This window comes from Sparus aurata, chromosome 7 (genome assembly GCF_900880675.1).
Source record: "Sparus aurata chromosome 7, fSpaAur1.1, whole genome shotgun sequence".
Taxonomy (NCBI): domain Eukaryota; kingdom Metazoa; phylum Chordata; class Actinopteri; order Spariformes; family Sparidae; genus Sparus; species Sparus aurata.
The window spans coordinates 24682602-24703469 of NC_044193.1; the positions used below are offsets into that span (position 1 = coordinate 24682602).

At 42.1% G+C, this 20868-nt stretch overlaps 1 protein-coding gene across 1 annotated transcript in view; it reads left to right on the forward strand.

The window, feature by feature from the left end:
- Positions 1-20868, forward strand: part of nphp4 (nephronophthisis 4) — a 170456-nt gene that overhangs the window by 130775 nt on the left and 18813 nt on the right. The window contains exons 16-20 of the mRNA XM_030423642.1: positions 3437-3597; positions 4401-4584; positions 13496-13627; positions 16273-16466; positions 18195-18418. Of these exons, the coding sequence (XP_030279502.1) occupies positions 3437-3597; positions 4401-4584; positions 13496-13627; positions 16273-16466; positions 18195-18418 (895 nt within the window). The remainder of the gene's footprint in view (positions 1-3436; positions 3598-4400; positions 4585-13495; positions 13628-16272; positions 16467-18194; positions 18419-20868) is intronic.

A 20868-nucleotide genomic window follows, 5' to 3' on the forward strand; every position in this document is an offset into this window, starting at 1 on the left:
CCTGTTGAATTCATACTTTAAACAAGAACTGCTAATTGCTACTAACTGTAGTTGTTGTAAGCTAGGTTGCTGAGTTAGCTTTGTAACTAGAGGTCTGTAAAAGGAGCTTGGAGTGCCCGGCGGTTGACAGAGTTTACCTTTTGGCTCTAAAATAAAACACTTCCTCCTTTGCTCCCACCAGACAACAGTCATAATTTATAAACTCCAACCAGAGATCTGTTCTATATGAACATACACTTAGAACATGCGGTTGTTGTTTGCTGAAACAACTGATGTCTCTGTTTTTCTTTGGAGGACAAAGACGCACTATATATTATTTTGATATGTTAATATGACTGTCAAGCAAAAATGTTTGAGCATCTATTTTTTAAGGAAAACAAAAATGCAATTCTACTTCTCTCAAAATGTTGTGCATTATTTCTTTTAGGTGTCCCTGCAGAAAACCACCAGAGTGTTGACTAATTTCATAATAACAATCAAATCCAATAAAGTGCATCATATCTGTGATATGCAGTGAGAATCCCTAAGTGGCCACCATTTGTTCCCGCGGATGAACTGGTTAATGGTGCCTCAGTGCTCAGCGGTGCTCTGGCTTGCGTCAGTCTCTACGTTTATCTGCACACTCTGTGCATCCTCTCTGTTTTCTTTGCCCTCAGCCTTCACAGTGTTTCTGAGAGTTGTTGATCCCCGGCAGGATTTTTTCAGCCTGCCTGGTCTGCTGTGTACACACCAGGCAGTGCCATCCAGGTTGAGGGGGAGACGGTGGGTGGGGGGTTTCTGCTGGGTGCCGCTCCTCGTCTGCAGACCTAGCTGCACACACGCACACAATCCTGTACAAACCCTTGGGCCAGATCTGTCAGCTCTTCCCCGCTTGTGAGCACAAACACACACATGGCAGATTCTCTTGCTTTCTCTCTCTCTTGCCACTCTACCTCTGTGTTCTCATTGCCATCCGTCCACTGCACACGAGCTCCAGAGCATGCTGGGAGAATTAATGGTCCAAGAGGAGGGAGTTGGCGGGTGGTTGGGGAGAGGGGAGGGGGAAAGGGGGAAGGGATGAGGGAGTCTGCGTAGGTTAGGTTAAAGGAAAATAAGTTCTTAAGCAGCACAGAAACATAAAAAACTGCTTTGGTCTTTGTGTGTCTCTCTCTGTCTCTTTATGTTTTTTCTTGAATACTGTCAAACAAGTCTGTAAAAGTCTATCGCTGTTGTCTACTTTAGATTAAATAGAGGTTCCCTTTGTCAGTAGTTTTTTTTTCCTTCTCTTTTATTTCCTCTCACATATCTGATCAGAAAAATAAAACATTCCATTGTGGGTGGATTTTACTCAGCAGTCTGTGAAACCTCCAAGGTAACTCACCTCAGCTTCTTTTAATTAGCTGCAGTCCACCCGGATGAATTTTTTACCTTTCACTGCAGATTGAACGGCAACATAAGGTCTCTTGATGGCCTAAATGCTGTTTCGAAAGCTTCTCTACCTTGATAAGAAGAAAGCGGAATGTTACTGGGGTATATGTTCTGATTTCAGCCGCATCTCACAAAGGCAGACAGCATCTCCTGTCTGTGAACAGCAGACCAGAACCAGTCACACACAGGCGCACAAACCAAAAAAAAAGGAGGAATTTTTGTATCACATCACGTGTGGAGGGGTTTGCTGGTCTCTTAAAGCTGTCACCAAAGGTCCTCATTACTCCGCCTCTATCCAGCCAGCTGCCTCTCCGCATGTTAAAGTCATGGGAAGAAAGACAGCGTGGGCGCTTTGATATAGAGTTGGAGCCCGGCTGTGGGAGTCAAGTTGGCACACTTGCACCTTTAATAGACGCGGCAGCATGAACACGCCACTGTAGGTTGCGTTTGGGCTGCAGCTTACAGTACATGGTACCCACTCACCAGCTGAGTCGGATCGCTGATGGGGTCAACTGCTCGGATGTAGAGGATGAGTCAGATACCAAGAATTATTAGAGATTCGTCAGGGCAGTCGTTTCACCTTCTCGAAATCAATCTGGGCTTTTACTTTGAATTGAATTCATCAAAATGAAGTGGCTGGTGAGGTAGTCCCTGTACAGTATGCGGCCTTGCAGGAGTGAACAGAATAACAAACAGCTAATGATATAAATTCTACATATCAAATGGGATTTGCTGGCAGCAGAAGTCCTCAAACTGTGTTGGTAGTATTTTCTTCAAAAGAGAAAACCTTTTTTCTTCTGAGTGATCAAGAGGGAAATCCACCGCTCTGATTGTTGATGTGCTGATTAAAGCCGTGATTTTCTCCTGCTGTTCATAAAATCATTCTTGAGGGTTTTAGTGTTTTAAGTGTCATTATCATCTTGAGTTATGGGAACCCTGGGGTGCTTCTGATTTTGTGAAATGGCCTGATACTCCCTGGTTATTGTACTCCAATGCAGTGCAATCATCAGACCTAATGACTCCCAGTAGTAGTAGTAGGTTGACAGCTGGTTACAGATATTATAGCTCTCACTGGAAATTTAAACCCATCTGGATGGAGGGAAAGGTGAAAATAAGGATCAAATCGATGACTTCTTCTCCTTACCTGCTTTGTTGTTATTGGACACAATTACACTGGTTAAACTTTTGAACCTTTTGAAAGGGTTATTTAGTCTGGTGCTTCCATAATGACTTTTAATCTCAAGTATGGGTCAGGCTCCAAAAACACAGGATCCCACACACTTCCATGTCTCTGAATTTCCAAATCCCCAGCTTGATATATTGGCTCATATAACCCTGATCACATCTAACAAGGGATGCAATTTTTATTATCAATTCATCTTACCCAAGATTTTCATTAAGGGATAAGGCAAAGAAAAGTGGTCGCTCAAACTCGGACTGTATGGATTCAAGAAAAAAAAAAGAAAAAGAAAAGAGCAGTTATCAGAGAATGCAGGCTGTCTTGAAAAGGGGACAATTTTCGACAGTTACCTTTGCTCTCTGTATGTGTGTTACTGTTGTGACAGAAGTCTTGGATATCTGAAAAATCCTTTGCAGTTCTCAGCTGTTGCTTTTCAACTTTGGAAAATCAACGGAGTATGAAATGCAAAAACCTTTACTCCTTGTCTGAAGTCATGTGTGAGACTATACACTTTGCATAGAACCCCTGGACAGGCAGAGGACCAAAATGTTCACCAGATGTGGATCAAGAATATTGTTATTATTATTATTATACTTATTATTGCTTAGTGAATACAATTTTTTAAGTAATTTTGACCTGTCATGCAGGTAGCAATCAATGAACCAAACAAAAATATGTACAGTATAAAAGAAATAAAAATGTGTATTCATATTAGTTTTTTGTTTGTTTAGTCTCTGTTCTCCCTGTACAACAGTTAAGAACTCATGGACTCTCTCTTATAAAGTCCACAGTTTTGAACAGTGTGTGTGTTTTTCCCTCTGTGCTGAAGTCTTCTCTCTCCTTGTGCAGGCTCTCCAGGCCTGCAGGTGCAGTTCAGAGTAGATGACGGTTTCCTGAGGCCAGGAGAGAAGCGTTGGTTCCTGCGCTACCTGGCCCTCCACACCATGCACGTTGACATCTGGGACAGCGACTCACTGCTCCTCATCGGTTCTACCGCCATAGAGCTCAAGGTAAAAGACTGACTCAGTAGTTGCAGTATGACATTACTATGCTCTTGATTCCCACTCACCTGGTGTAGATCACAAGGCGAGTTCAACAACACAAAAGAATAACAGCACATTTTGTTTACGCATGTATTGTCAGCTCCTTGCACACCTTCGTTGCAGTGTCTGTCATGGATTCTTGCAATGTTTGCAGGTTGTTATAACACAATTTAATAGAGTGAACCATGCATTGCAGAGAAAACAGCCACTGATAATAGAATGTCAAATACCAAAGGCTTTCACTGTGTATGATCAAGCACAAATAATAACAAATGGAAAAGTTGTGGCTGGTAAAAAAGTGTTTGTTTTTATAGAAAAAGCATAGATGAGTTTGAAATCTGTAAAAACAAAATAACCAGCACCAGAGTGAGGCGCAGCATGAACAAACTCAGCACTATTTAACGTTGCTCACTGTGTACTCTGTGTTTAAAGATTTGACCGACGCATTAACCTCTTAAGATAAACCAATCCCAGAGAAAAGTCTTTTTGATTTTGGTCGTTTCAACTCTGCTATATATATTGATTGTACTGCAACTCTTTTCCCAATCTTGATGTTGAATTGATTTGCTTTTGCCACTTGATATTTGTAAAGCATTTAAATGAAGAAGAAGTAAGGCGGTAGTTTGCAACTGGTTAGGGGTTTTTTGAACAAGACCCAATTCATGTAACTCAGACTCTCAACCGTTCCTACTGTCTGTGTGCTTTTGTTTTTCTTACTAGCCTGTGTTCCTTTAATCATCCCCGCCCCCCATGTCTTTTTGCATCTCCAGTACATGTTGCGTCAGGGTAAGTCAGCTGTGCAGGCCCTTCATGAGGTGGAGGTTCTGACCACTGATTATGTCGGAGAGGACACCCTGCTGACTAGCGCAGATTTGGGCCAACGGACAGCCATCAGCCCCATGACGGTCCACACCATTGTCAGGGGCAGGCTACACATACGCACAGGCAACATAGGTATGTTGCATGTTATTGTATTTTTTTGTCGAGGTCCTTCTTCTTCTAAGTATTGATGTGAATGTCATTATGTGTCAAAATGGTCTCATTAGGGGGTCTCAAAATAGTGATAAATGAGTGCCAATTTATGCAGTCCTGGTGAATGAGGGCTGCACAGTTAAACCCATGAATTTGTTGTAGGATTTGTGGTTGGTCTCATAATGGCATTTAACTTGAAAAAAGTTCTTGGGCACCAAAAAAGTTATCTGATTGCATATAAGGCAAATCACTTAATCCTGTCCCCCGAGGTATAACAATGTAAGAGCTGATCCCAAAATACAGAACTGACATTGATGACAGAACGATGCTGATGACTCTCACAGTGTGCCGCCAGTTGCCGTGCAACCTCTAGCCTTCTACAAGTTGTCCTTCCTAACTTCATTAATGCTTGTTCGGGGGGTGGAGTTTGATGCAATGGCCAAATAGTTCATCACATAAAGGCTATTGAAAGTAAAAGTTATGAAATGTAATGAATATGATTTAATGTATGCATTTAACGTTATGTAGCATTACTGAGGGCTGCCATTGACCCATGGGCCACACTTTAAGAGCTCCTGGTCTCGAAGAATAAGATTACTTCCATGCTCAACGTCCTCTCTAGGCTCTTTTGAAGAAATTATTAATTATCTTTATTTCCTGATTTCTGGTTGTACGAGTCATATGGTTAATGGATATGTAGTATGTTACAGCCTGTATGTATTGATCCAGCACTTAAGCCTGAATAATGAAGATAAGGTGTTGTATGGATGATAGACTTAATCTTGCATTGCCCCCATTGGGACACAGAAGAGGGTAGAGAGTGAGTGGATGCATGGGATGAGAGGGCTGTTGCGAATGGCTGAGTAGTTGCGTTACCATAACATGAAGGTAAATGTGAAGAAGGCCCAGAGAAGAGGAACTTGTATTTCTCTGAGCCTTCAGAAGAAAAAAAAAAAAAACACTTTCAGTATCACCCAAACCTCCTTCTACCTCTGAAATATTTACAAGGGTGTTTTATATTCAGGTCATATTCCGTTTGGAGCCTCAGATTATGAAGTAATGTTGTCTGTTTACTTTTATTGATGTGTCGAGTTGGGAAATGACAGTGATTCCCCAGGGCTGCTGCAGTTGAAAGTTCCCATTTTCTGGAGGTGTGCTGGCTCGCAAAGTAAACCCTGTGCCAAAACGAAATATCTTGATGTGATAGTTCCACTCCGTCTAGCAACTGAGCACCTTTCCTCTTCCCTGTTGCACTCATCCAATTTGGGCCCGGTGTGCCCCCGCAGCGCGATGGCAGCTGACGATAGCTTTGCTCGCCATTAATCAGCCGCTGAAACGATACTCCCGCTCATAAACAATGCATCATTCTGGGGGCCTCAGAAACTCTGCGGAGCGCCATTGTTGGGGCTGAATATGCCAGCACTTATCACTCAAAGCAGGTTGAGAGCACAGTGGGTTATTGGGCGTGCTGGGGGATGGAAGGAGGAGGGTTGTGTCTGGCATGTAAATTCCAATCAAGGCTCAGATATCCATCAGGCGCCCTGGCCGACAGTCAGAATCAATTTGGGGAGGGAGGACTCGCAAGCACTTTTCTTTGTTTTTGCCTCCATCTGTCGCTGCCTTTCACGCTTCTCTCTTCGCTCTTTATCACTGTCTTCCTGTTTTCTCCAATTCATCCATTTACCTCTTACCTTCCTCTCACACCCTCTATCTGGCTATTTGTTTTCGTCTCTCGCCACTGCTACATCCCCCTGCGCGTCTCTCCCTTTCTCTGCGTCTGTCATCCAGCTGTAATAAATCAGCACTCTCATTTGGTGGGTGGTAGAGGATGTGAAGCTCGGTCATTAATGTTCACTGGGAGGAGGGGATCAGAAGTCACCGACGGCATGACAGATGGATTTTGCTGTATGAAGACTTTGACAGAGATCTCATAGGAGGCACACATACAAGCATGTGTGCATATCAAATCACTCACGCGCGCCAAGAAAGCCACGCGCTCATGCATACACGCGGACGTATAGATAGGCAGGTGTAGCAGAGCGTGGACAGGTTGTGTGATGAGACGGGGTGGGCAGAAACGAGAGGCAGACAGGTAGATTATATCATCTGCATCATGTGAGAAGCTTGTAACTCCATTTCTGTGATTTTCAAGTTCAATAGAAGGATTAGTTGGCTTCGCAATGGATTCCCTACTACTCCTAAATCCCCCACTGGGTGGACTCAAAACGCACGCTGGCCAAGCTGAGAGGAAAGGCTGTATGTGTGTGTATGTGTGTCGAGACGGTGCAGGTACAGCTCCAGGATTTCAGCCGGAGAGGTGATGGAGGGTTGCTCGAAAACGGTCGATGACGCAGAGTGTGAGACAGAAGAAAAAGTGTGTGACAGGAGGAGCAGCAAATGTTTGCTTTTTTCTCAGTGAGGTTGAAATGAGTTTTTGGCGTGAGGTTCTTGTCAATATAGGTTGGTGTGCTGATTTAATTTTAACCATGCATTATTGTATGATAATGTAAAGAAGTGACCACCAGAGCATTGAATTAACTCAACTGCTGACTTACTTTGACACATTATACTGAGTACACTTACAGCAATGTATTTTTCAATTTGCCTGCCGTGTTTTTGGTTTTGTCTGTCTGTCCCATTCTTCTGAGCATGATATCTCAAGAACACCCTGGGGGTATTTCTTTCTCATGTGTTGCACACATGACTCGAACTGATTAGAATTTGGTGGACAATGGTCAAAGGTAATGGTCACTGTGACCTCACAAAACCCTTTTTTTGACCATAAATCAAGCATTCTTACGATAATTTCGATTACTTTCAGCACACATCTAATAGGATAAAATGATGAAGTTATGACATTTGATATCCAAAAGGGTCGGAGGAGCAGCTTGACAGGTGCACGGAGGCACACAATCACAAGGCAGTAATTCTAGTCTCGCTGTTAAGTGGCTGTCAATAGCGCTTCGCTGCACGGATGTTTTCAGATTCAAAGCCTTCCAGTGACTCAGGCGGCATAATGCCACCCGTACCTGCTGGGCTTTTAATTTGAAACATTTGAAACATCGAGAGGAAATGTTGAGTTTTAGTGAAAGTAACTTAATAGCAGAAGAGGATGACTTTGTTGTGTCCATGTTGGATAATTTCCATGTGAGCCATGGTGTCACCCTAAAATGAAGATAATATTTAAAAGTTTATATTGATTATATGATCATTTGTATTAGTTTGTATGATAATTTGTATTTATAATCGACTCCCACTACTATGCCTTTATAACTCAGAAGCGATGCAGTCCTGACTACATACTGCTCTCTCCCTTTCTTTTCTTTTCTTTTTTTCAATTTTAGTCATGCATGCTATTAATCATGTCTTTACTTCGCCCTGTGGGGAATTCATCAGAATTAGGCTTTATTGGGAAAAGTGAGTGGCAGACTGTCTTTTCCAAATGAAAAAGAGTGAAACACCGAATGATATCCTTTTTAATCATCACAAGGTGGGATTGACAAGTAATTAATTAAATGGTAATGATATACGCTGTCAGGCCTATTCAATCATTCTGTAAAGCCGCTTTTATTAATAGCATCATAAAGGGCTAAAGGAAGTGGCTTAATCAGAATAATAGAGAGTTGTGAAATTGTTGGGGGGGGGGGGCACGCTGGTTTTGCAGTATGACGTCTTTAGGAAGGAACACATTGCTCCCACACAGTGAACTGTGGGAGCAGATGAGGAGTGTATAAGCCATGACGACCACCTGCTCGTCCCATGAAACTGATCGACTGGTGAATCCAGAGGAAGGCTACAATGCTTTATTGATTTCATCTGCTAAATCCACATGAACTCTGAGAGGAAAATGAAGACGGAGGCAGGGGAAGAGAGATGTTTAACAGTAACACAATTGAAAACTGTGCAAGAACTTAACATTTGGCAGCCGGTACAAATATTTTGTAGCACCTGTTCAAATAATTACGTGGGCTAGAGTCTGCTGAGTCAAAGCAGAATCATCAGCATGTATGAGCTACTTCCTACCAAAGATAGAACATAGAAAACACTGAATGATCTTTTTAAATTCCTGATGTCATTATGATGTAAAGCTGAGAACATTTCCAAAGACTTGTACTTTGGTCTAATTGATGGTCTGTTTACAGTGATTAATGTATTGTGTCTCTCTAAAACAAACTGGCAAGCAAACACAACACCGTTAGATGACAGACAGAAAGTAAAGGATGGATGGAATAAAAACTAAAGACTGAAGCAGCAAGGAAAGAAGAGCCCTTTTCATTGATTTGAGCCTTAAACCACTTAACATAGGGGTACGTATACTAGTCTGACTCACAGGAAGTGCGCTGTTCATTGGCTGAATATTTCAGTAAGCAATCCCCTCTATATCTGCTGTTTGCGTGTCACCACTGTCATTCCAGTCCCTGTCATTATGTGAAGGAATGACAACAACAACCAAGCTGAAAATCCAAGTCTTGACATCGATCTGCCTAGTGCAATCAGGCAGGACTGCTTGATTCTTTTGCTGTGACTCTGTGAATTTTAATGCCAGGGCTCGCCTCCCAGCGAGCGAATAATCCACCAAAACAAGTACCCTCCAATGCTATTTTGCAAGGGCTCCATTACTGCATCCTGAGCCTAGCGCTTCCCAAGACGATTGTTTTCTGTATGATACCGTGAGTTTGTCAGACGTTTGTCACTGGAAAAATCTCAGTGCTCTGGCTGGGAACAAGGCTGTTAAGAGTTGAAGTTGCTGGCCTAAAAACCGAAACAACAGGCAAAAAGACTGTTGAAATATGCCATAAACATGAAGGGAACTGCAGAGTTTGGTGATAAATCTCCAAGGGTTCATCACTGTGATCGACCCTTTTTACTTGGCACAGGGTCATAATCGTGTGAAAGTATTGATTAGGAAAGATTGAATGCAAGAAATCTGTGCTTTTTGAAATATATATATATATTTTTTTTAGCTGATAATAATTTCAAATTAAATTTCCACGACAGGACCCTGCCTGGTATATCCGAGCCAAGGCTACAGCTGTTTACACATACCGTTTGAATTAAGCTTCATAAAAAGGTAATATTAGCAACACTGCCAAAATGTAAGACTGTGAGCGCTTTTAACATCTAGTCTGGAAACATGCTGCTGAAATCTGCCAACAGTAAAAAGGCCCATATGTGACAGAAGGGAAAGCCATTGATATCGAATCATTTTGCTGACTGAGTTGTGTCTGTATCATTTCTCTCTTAACTCTTACTTTCTCTTGCTGTTTTTTTTGCACCGTTTGTACAAATACTCTCTCTCTCTCACTCTTTCTCTCTCTTACACTCTCTGACTCTCTGTCTCCTTCTCTGTCTCTCTCTCTGCATGTATCTGCTTCAGCACAGTAGAGAAGACAGATTAGAACCTTCTCCAGACCTCACAGTGCTCCTCATCTGCAGCAGCCTGATAAGCCCTGGAGAGACGGACTTTTGCGGCAGGAGAGGGTGGGGAGAGTCCCGCCTAGAGCTGCCACTGGTGGAACAAAATATCACTGAAATTTACCTAACAATTAGTTTGGTGAGGTGGCTTCCCTAAGGGGCGCACATGCAGTATGTCTCACTCATTAAAAGCTCTTGCTGTCAGCGCATTAAGGCCCCGACTTTATCAACCTTGCTTTTGGCCCTGAGGTGAGAGGGAATCTGCTTATTCTGAAAGGTCAGTAGCCTGGAACGAGGAGCCAGAAGAAATCGAATATTGCAGACTACTTTGAAACCCCCTTGGTGCTTGCTCCCATTTGTTCCGAGGGCCAGTAAATCAGCGGTTTGTTGTGGCCTTAACCTCAAGAACTGCCAACAGAGCGAAGAGGGAGGGCAGGTGGGGTAGTGCCGAGCAGTGTTATTGTCATGCAACAGAGAGAGGTAGTCAATAAATTTGATAGAGTTCAGCCCCCTGGCACTTTGTTCACAATTACTCCGCTCCACACAGACAACACAGCGGCAAACGGCACACTGGGTTTTCTCTCCGCAACACAAACCCAGAGTATTAGCTTTCATTTCAGTGATGAGGATCATCAGCTCTGTCTCAACAGTCTGCCAGTGTGATTCAGCAGTTAGGGACCGATAATGTGACCGGGAGAAAAGGCATCCATGTCAACCTGGATTAGTGCTGAAGTAGGTATTATCTGATGAGCCTAATGATGGCTGTGGAGATAGCCGATTAATTAAAATGATTGACTGATTAAATCAGAGGGTCACAATTGGGTTCATCATCGGTCCATGTGTTTGTGGGCAGACAGCCCCGGGTGTTCATCTTATCACGTCCTTGCAGGCTTATTTTACAATACTATTTATCATCAAAGCATAAAGAAAGCTGGCTCAAAGGGCCATAATTAGGTGCCGGGAATGAGATCTCTATGGCTCGGTTATTGATTAGAGATGTTTATGCGACGGCAGAAGTAATGTCTTCACAGTTATACTTGGGAAATATAATTCAAACAAATACCGGCCTAGTCGTGTGGCCAGGGAAGGGTGATGGATGATGAGGGGAATGCATTGGGACGGCAGACACCTCACCCATTAATCTGCAGGGCTGCGCTGTCTGTGTCTGTTTGCATGGCAGCATCAGCTCCCCATTACTCATTTAGCTGCCGCCCATTATCAGTTTGTTGATGAAGGACTCTGCCTCTAAAAGATTTGGAGGGTACTTTCGCCTCCCCTTCTAAAACTCCGAAAAGCTCACCGAGGTGTCAGTTCTGGGTGGTAAAGCCACTTAATTGCTGCACTCACCATATTTCAAATGAAAGCATTCTGGGTTTAGGTATCTCAGAGTCTCTCAGGAAAGGCTAAACCTTCTTACGCTACAATTAAGCCCCTCATTTGGGTATGTTGTGATGTTCCAAAGCCTCGACACCGATGGGAGTAATGGGAGCATTGTGTCAAAGTGCACTGTAATTTAAAGAGCCGTAAACTTTAGTTTTAATTACTTCTTCAGTGAACTGTTGTAAATTGCATCCAACGCATTCCAAGTGTTGGCCTCGGCTTACCTGTAAATTGCACAAGACAAGTCTTTTGACCTGTGGTATTTTCAAATTGTGAGGAAGGAAGGTGGCTGCAGGGTGGTGTTTTGGTTGTGACTCTGTGAGCAATTACCTGTCACACCTCCATTACCAGGCATTTCGTGTACAGAGCACTGTTCAGACACATAAGCAAGCCTTTCCCACAGGTACTGTACTGTCGGGGCTCTGCACAGGATGAGTTAATGTTAAAGGAAACTTAATATCAGCCATCACTCACTGTCTTTGTACAAGTGCACGCCGGAGTGCTTACTTATCCACTTGCCTTTTAAAAGAGGGAGGAATGTGCCATTTAGGAACAGAAAGGGAGACAAATAAGGTTGGCGACAGGAGGCAGACTGACCCAAAATTGTCAGCTTAGGCAAACAATGACATAAAGCTTCTGCAATGACTTAGAGTGCCTTGGCCCATTCTGAAATCAGATTGTTCATTAAGATAAAGATTAGTAATGACATGGTCAGCCCCCACCTCTAGAAAAAATTGGTGTCGAGCTGCATCTCTGACAACCAGCAGTCAGCCAATCTGGACAGAGGCCAAACATGAGCCATCAATCAGTGTGACACTCATCGCGTTTGCAAGCTTTCTGTGTCCAGGTCTTCTCTGGCTATTTCAGGCCACTAATTAATTTCTGTAGGCTTGTCTTCATGCATTGATCCTGCCTTGAGGGTTCTAAGTCAAGGTTTAACCTGGAATGCATTCACTTTGGCGCCGTCTACAATGAAAATGTTATTGTTTCACATGTGACTTCAAAGAGAACTTTGGCCTGTGACTGTTAATTTCATTTTTAAATTATTTTGGCAAACTAGCCGGATCTGGCTTTAGATGTCGGTTTGGCTCGTTACTTCAAGAGGTGGCAAGCAGCCGAGTCTCAAGCCACTGCTGGAGTTACACACATTTGGTCTTTATATAGAATGAATCAAATCAGGAGTTCCATTAGTTATGATCGTGGTAGTGATACATAAATAGCCTCAGTTGTAATGTGTGATCCAAGAACAAGCAAGGCCAACATTCAGTGTACACGTCTGTTGGGCTGCCCGTTCATTGACTTAGTTGTCTTGCTCATTAGCCACTGCTGCTATTCACAAGTTTGAAACAAACAATCTAAAGTTTCATTCCTGCTCTACCTGACAACAAGAAAAAAAATGCAGGATATCAATGTTCTTTGTAAAAACATAGCGTGGCAAAGTTTTGTCTGTGGTTTGAAATCTTTGAAGTGTAACTTGGCTGTTATCTCAGTGATTTCCTGATCTGTTGTTGGCGTAATAGTAGTTAGCTCAAGTTGAGTTATTTTCTCCATGGTACTTTTTTGTCCATTAAATTGAGAACTTAATGATTGCTTGTCGGGAAAATTCACAAAGCATAATCGCACGCTTGGTTTTATGATAAGTTGATAAGATATGAGAAGTAATGGAATTTATAAATACAAATCTTTAAATGCAGACAGCAACCTATCAAATTGTATTTCTATTATAACCTCTGCTCAAGAGGTAATGTTTTCACTTGTGCCCGCTCCGTTCTGTTGGTTGGTTGGTCGGTTGGTTGGTTTGTTTGTTTGTTTGTCAGTAGGGTTACTCAGAAATTACAGAATGGATTTCAGGACTTGGATGGAGGATGGGTCTAAGCCCAGAATAAACCCCAATTAACTTTTGGTGCATAAACATTGTTCTCACTTTCTTTAAAACAACTCATAATGACTAAACAACTCCCTCTTGTGGAGAACCTGCAGCCTGAATGTGTGAGTTTGAGTTAATGACTGACTTAAAAGAAGGTTCTGTTGGTTGCTTAACATGTCAATATAATCAGACAAAAGATATCAAACTAAAACCTGTTTTTCTCCTCTACAGGGTGCCCTGTAGATCTGAGCAGGAGGGCAGCAGAAGCGATGCAGTCTCATTCTCACATCATCACACCTCGCGAAGTCACAGGCGGCTTCAGAGGAGGAAGCCTGACCTCCAGAAACATCCTCCAACTCAATGGCAAGCTCTTAAATCCACAGCCCACTGAATCCTGTCTGTTCTGATGTACCAGTGCATCATTTTACTTCACTCCTCATAAACTCTGTAGTTTTGTTGTTTTTTGCCACTGTCCTTTCAGTGTACATCTGAACACATGCACATGTGTGTATTCTACACCGTGGGGTAATGAGTGTCCTTTATTTGTGCAGTGACCATGCTCCTGCCTTGATCAACTCAACCAGATCCATTTCACATTCTGTCTGTTGGCTGCACCACTGAACCACTCAATTTTCAGCCTAATTGAGCTTGCAGAAGCATCTCTGGTGGCCAGCCACAATCCTGTTTGTGTTTTGTTTGTGTGTGTGTGTGCGTGTGTGTGTGTGTGTGTGTGTGTGTGTGTGTGTGTGTGTGTGTGTGTGTGTGTGTGTGTGTGTGTGTGCGCGTGTGTGTGCAATCCAAGCAGAGGAACACACACACTGGGGAAACCAATTCTTCCCTCAATTAGAGAAGCCGTCGCCAGTCAACTGGTGTGTATTCCTAATTTCGTCCTCAAAATGTGGATTATGACTTAAACACGCACGCATACATATACACAGTAAGAGGCATCGCATTGCAAAGAGCTGAAAACAAGCAGATAATTGCTTATAATGACATAAAGTAAATCTGGCAGGTCAAGGATTATAGCCCACTCTGAGGAGAACAGACCTCAGAAATGCTGTGAAACATACTAACACACTGAAAACAAATAAACATGTAAGCGGAAGCCTATAGTGTATAAAACATGTTTACAGATGCATACATGTGTTCAATCCAAACATATTCCCTACACTATTTACCCCTGCCGTTACTGTGTAAACAATTTGTTCACTGTTTGCTTTGTTACCTACCTCGCCCTCCTCCCACCACCACCTCTCCACTACTCTTTCCTCTCTCACACACTGAACCTTCTCCTCTCTCCACTCCTACCTCCCTTGCGATTTTACACATACAAAGCGCCTAATTGGTCTTACTGGAGTCCAGTGGCAACAGTAAGCCTCACCGAAGCTGCATTGTGACCGCACGCTCAGTCACAGTCCTATCCCACTCCTGTCTGCCTGTGGTTCTGAAGGAAGCAGTGTAGCCAGACACTATCTGGTGTGGTGACTGGCAGTCGACCGAATGCTTCTGTGATAAGGCGATGTGGGAAATTTCTGAGGATAAAGAATGACACAGCTAGAGGAAAACAGAGGGAGAAGAGAATGTACAAGAAGTTATGTGTAAGCTCAGAAAATAGGTCCACTAACTGAACAAAGATCATTTTGTTTAGACATTACCAGTGTGTTACAGCTTGTTAAAGACAATGGGCTGTTTGCTGATTGGTTGGTTAAACCGCTGGTTAGATGGCATTGGTCCCTGTTGCTTTTATCAGTTCATTATGTTGGCTGAGAAGGCTCCACTCACTGCAGCTAAAGACAACTCGTGTAAATCGACAGAACACAATCAACACCTCGGCCACTGTGACCACACATTTGTCATTAATTTGACAACAAATAGGCAAATTAATGGCAATGGAAACACATGTAAGTAGAACATTTCTTAATTATTATTTATTATTACATATTTTTTCATTTTATATATTTTTGTATAACATTTTGCTTCTCTCAATATAATTTGTGTATTGTCAGAATAGTATAAAATATTTTCACATTTTTTCCTGAAATTGATGATGAGAAAGGCTGTATATCATTTTTTCAACAACTTTTTCTTTTTTCTTTTTTTTTTTTAATCAAAAGAAACTGAAGTATTGAGGCTCCACATCCTGACATAAATATGAGTTATATTAGGTTGGTAAAATCAAAAAAAAAAAAAAAAATCATAATGCCTGTAATTTGCTAAATTACATTCTTTGGCCTCCTTTAATCTGAGTAATATTCTTGAAGAGCTTAAATTTGAAGCCTCTATACATAAGCCTCGTGTTTCTTTTCCTCTGTCATCTTCTCTTTTTTGTCTATCTAATCATCTCTTTGTTCATCGACTGATCAGCTGACTGACACACTGCTCACTTTTTCTCTCTGAGCTGGCTGCGTGTTTCTCTCTGATTTGTTGCCACTTTCAGTCAGTTCAGGTTCACCTTCGTGCAGGCTGCAAAACTTACTTCATGACATGGCTACACATTCAGTGGGGGGATGAATAAATCTGTTTTAAGATGTGAAAAAAAAAAATGCAGACCTGAGTTTGAAGTCTGTTAACATCTCAGCGTTGTTCAGTGTGTAGGATTAGGTACATTCTCCTGTCAGAGCTTTTGAAAAACATGGTTAATTTTCATGATCCAGCCCAAATGAGGATGAATTGTTTGGTGACTAGAGGATGAATCAGATATTTTAATTAGATATTTTGGTGCTTGCAGTGGATATAAAGTCATTGAGGTGAAAAATTATTTAGGAGGAGAGTAAAAGTGTGTTTTCCCAGCAGCAGGGCTTTGGCCCAGTTGTAACGGTGTCAGTTGTTTGACTGCTGTCTGCGTACAAGCTGTTGTTTCTGGTGCTCCAACAATACCTTAATCTGTCACAACTCCCTCCCTTGGACATTTGGAGGGTTTTTAGAACATATGGTCAAAATGAGATGAGATTAGATTCCACTCTGTTCTGTAAATATATTCATGATTGTGGCCTGTCTCTCTTTCGCAGCCACTAACACTGCACAGGCGCAAAGACTGGAAATAGATCGCATGCCGTCATTCAGACGTGGGATCAGAGCTGACACCGTGGTGCCCGGAGAGCACAGCCTAAACGGGCCCGACGATGAGCGCCACAAGCTCAACTGCATGGCCGCTGTACGTCAGCGGGAGGGCAAGGAAGATGTTAAAGCGTCTAAGGTCACGGTGAGGTCAAACTTTGCACTAAGCCAATGGGGGGACAGGAATAGCTGCATGTCTGTAAAGCTACACTACTTGCTTAAATCTCGATCGGACAACAAAGACAGAGCAGCTTCCATTCTGGCTCTGAAACAAGTCATGAGGGAGCTTTTGTAGAGGCGAGAAGCATCTCCCAGACGGCCCGGCCCAGTGTTACAATTCTCGCGCCGTTGTGCCCTCCTACCCTCTGCGTTTTAGTGATTGTACAAAGAAGGTGTTAATTGTTCTTCTACCCGAAGGCACATCTTGTACTTTCACCCATGGGCGCACATGCTTAATGTGATTTTGACTGTGGTGCATGTCTGTCTGAGACGTTTTACACATTTCAGTTCCTCTGGTAAGACCTCTGTTGTAGTTAACTGCCAACACTAGGTCAGCTAGTGAAGACTTAGTCTGGTGTAATTTTAAGTACGACAGACCTGTTGAAAAGCTCAATATTGTATTTTCTCACACACGTTGCTTTACCACCCTGATTTTGAAACTCAATTTCAGTTTCAAAATCACTGTTTCTTTTTTTCCTTCAAGTCATGTGTAGCTACTGTGCAATTCATTGTACCTTTTGCAATAGTTAAAACGTTTGACTATAAACATAGATATGCCCAAACTATGATAGATACAAAGTTTTACAAAACATTGTATATAATGTTGATTCCTTTTCAAATACCTGCACTTAATATTTCAAGGGCTTAAAGTTTTTGAATAGGTCATTACATCCTCATATAACTTGTGCTTAAAGCTGTGTTACATAAAGCCTGCCGCATGTTTCAACTTTAACATTGTAATCAGAACGTAGCCATCCGTTATTATATGCCTCGAAATAGTCACTGAACTGTCTGTTTTATTTTCTTACCTTGGACCATTTCAGTTGTGATATTTTAGTTCTCTCCAAAGTCATTACTGAGAATTGAGATCACGGCTACTGTTGTAGTGTGTATGTGTAACAAAAATAGTGAGGACCCAAACGCAAGACAGTCAGGAGGCAGGCAGGGTGAAGAACAAAAGCAAGATTTAATAAGCTAATGCTCCAAATCTGAGGTCCAAAAAGCCAAAATGCAAATACAAAAGGCAGTCAACAAAAAGCCGAAACCAAAAGGGACAAAAATTGAGGGAGCCGGTGGGGTCGAATCAAAGACAAAACTACAAAAACTAAATAAAGTTAAAACCAAAGAAGTGTAGTGCTTCTTTGGTTTAAACTTTATTTAGTTTTTTTTTTTTTAGTTTTTGAAAACGGGCATGAATACAGGAGACACAATATTGACTTGGGGAAACAAGATGTACCAACAAACAGTGAAGGAGAAACGCAGGCTTGTATAGAAAGGGGCCATCTAACAAATGGAACACAGATGAACAGAGGGAAAAGGGCAGGAAAAGGACAAAGGGAGGAAGTGAAAAGCAAAACATGGCATATGAGCAGAGAACTCCAAAATGTAACAGGAAATAACTAAACCAAAAACTCAGAATATGATAGCTACAAAGATGTCTGAAGGTTTTAAACTAGCCAACTAGCTAATCAGCCAACTAGCTAATCAGTCAACCAGCTAGCTAGCCAGATTCTCCAAACCAATTTATTTGAAGGTTTAAAGGATAGTTGACGGGTAAAAATTCGACATGTTTTACAGAATAAAATGATATTGTGTTGCTTGGTGTTACACTGGAACGTCCTCTTCATTATTTGCCAATCTTCTCGTTTGTTAGGATCGGAATAAGGAAGCCCAGTTGGCCAAAGAACTTTATCCAATCAAACCCGTTGAAGAGCGCAATAAGGCGGCGGGCATTGCCAACATGCTGAGCCAGGCCATCACCACCCAGCACCTGCTCTACGCCAGCCTGGGATCTGCTGAGTACATGGAGTTTGTCCTTAAAAATCCCTTCAATGTACCTCAGACGGTCACCATTCACAGCGACGACCCTGAGCTCAGGTAAGACTCTGCAAACAGTGAGCTGACAGCGTGGTGGCGTCAAGCTGGCACCCAACCCTCAACTGTTTGTTGTGATAGTGTTTCAATGGGAGAAAAACTACAGCTGTGTTAATCTTAAAAAACAAGACTTTTTGATTAAGTTAGGAGCAAGAGCAGGTTGTCACTCACATGTCAGGTAATTTCTATTTTGTTGTATGAAACATTAAACATAAACAGGTTCTGATAGGATCTGTGCAGAGACATTTTATGGAAAGTTAATTATGGAGCACCTCATATGTGATGATACAAGAAATTACAGCATCTAAAACAAAAGTTAATCCATAAGTATGAATAAGTATAAAAGATATAGTATAAGTATAATCAACCAACACTAGAATGTCAAGATGAATTCATGATGTCTGCTTGTGTGACTGTGTTTTATTCAGGTTGTGGGAGTCTGATTCACAGCTTGCTCACTGTTTTGATATGATGCATGTGTGTGTAGGTGTGTATTAACGTGTGTGTTTGCATGTATGCCTGTTTTAGGGGTTTGGAACGGGTTTATTTACTGTTTTGACACATCTTCATTACACGTCGTGGGTGCATTATTTATTCTTTGAACGTTCTAATTTGAGACGGCACGCTTTGTGTGCCTCGCGCATTTTGAATTTTCCTCACAGTTTTGAGACGTGTGTACTTTTATTAATGAACAAATACGATAAATTCTTAGTTGTTCAGAACAAAAAACAGGCACATTCGCTTTTGCTCTATTGGTCACACACGTACTGTATGCCTATAAACAAAGAAGAATCCGCCTCCTTCAGCAGCACAATCATTTGTCCTTGACATGGATGCAGGCCATAATGCTGGTGAGGTGCTAAATACCCCCTTTAATCTATGCATAGCAGCCATTATAAGTGACATTTTCCTGGATCACCCACTCTGGTATTCATGTCGTGTTTGTTTCCTTCAGTTAGCGTCGTCGTTAATCCCCCCACATTGAATCTTTTGTTACGTATTCTGCTCATGCCTGAGCTTTGGATTAACACATATCACGTTGATCAACAAAGGCTGAAGTGTGCCACGGATGAATCATTATGGCATTAGCCCGGCCACCAAGCCTACCAGGTCTAATTGAGAGTCATCAATCCCTGCATCTGTCCTCTCGTCGGCTTAGCGCCCTGTTGGTTTATTTATTTAATTCCTGATGAGGCAGCGTGACACTTTACACCAAACCGTCTGCCACCTCCACCGAGAGCCAGAAATGTGTAAATTAGGGAGGATGCTTCTGTGTTTGATGTGTTTCTATGGCAGCACTGTGGGTTTCAAGAGTCAAATTCAGGTCAATTAGTTGGGTTGAGACAGTTCGCTGAGCACAGCACTGCCCAAAACAGATTTTATAATCTGCTTTACTGTAATTTGTGTTGTTGTCTCCACAGAGGAGACGATGAGAATATTCAACAGAGCCATTATAAACTAGGCCTTTATCATTTCTAAAATGACTGCTTTCTGAGTTTACATCACTTTTTAACATTAGAACAAACTTCTGGCTTGATACTCCACCTGCTGAACTCTGCTCTGCACTCTGGTTTAGGGAAGGAATCCTGCATGTCTGATTTATCCACCTGCATAGTTTACTTTCACTTATTCACACTCAAACACATTCGTCCACAAAGCCGAACTGTAAGCCGCCATTTTATGATGAGAAGCAGTTGTTGGAAAGTGCTGCAGCTTTAAGATTGATAAACATAGTTATATAACCCCATTAATGCATTTCAAGGTTGGATTGTAGTGTTTGTTTTGCTTCAATATAAACAAAAGCCTGTGGGATGCCAGTGCACAGGCACTCACAGACATAAAAACACCCTCAAAATATTGGGTTCCGTTAGAAATGTTTCAGAGGAAATAAAGTAGATTTTTGTCCAAACTCCCAAGAAATCCCTGGATGTGAGCCAGATAATCAATATGTCGATGCCACAGTCTTATTTGCTGTTGAGGATGTAAGAGCTGAATTTGTTTAATGAGGGAACCCGAAATATATTTTTACACCAAACTTCTACAAGTTTGAACCCAAACAACAAGACTGCCTCCTGGACCTCTGTTATCCTGCATGACCCATAGCTTGGTCAGTGCATCGAGGCTACTCTTCTGTTCCTTCCTTGTCAATATTTCAACCAATATTTGACAAGGTGCTTTCTTGAGAACACAAGCAAGACCTTGGGGTTAGCTCTTTGTTCTACAGAAACAAACAGGAAAGAAAAAAAAGTGTGACCCGTCTCAACCTAAAGATCCAGCATCAGGCTTTGAAGGAAGCGTGCTTAGAGAGAGGCTAGGCTAGCTGGCGCTTTGATGTTTGCAGCGGGTTTTTCAAGCCCAGAGGCTCCCCTTGACGTGGAGAACGTGTTTGCTACCTGTTGCCATCCATTTTGCATGGTTACCTTTTTACACTTGGCCTTACAGAGCTCACTGAG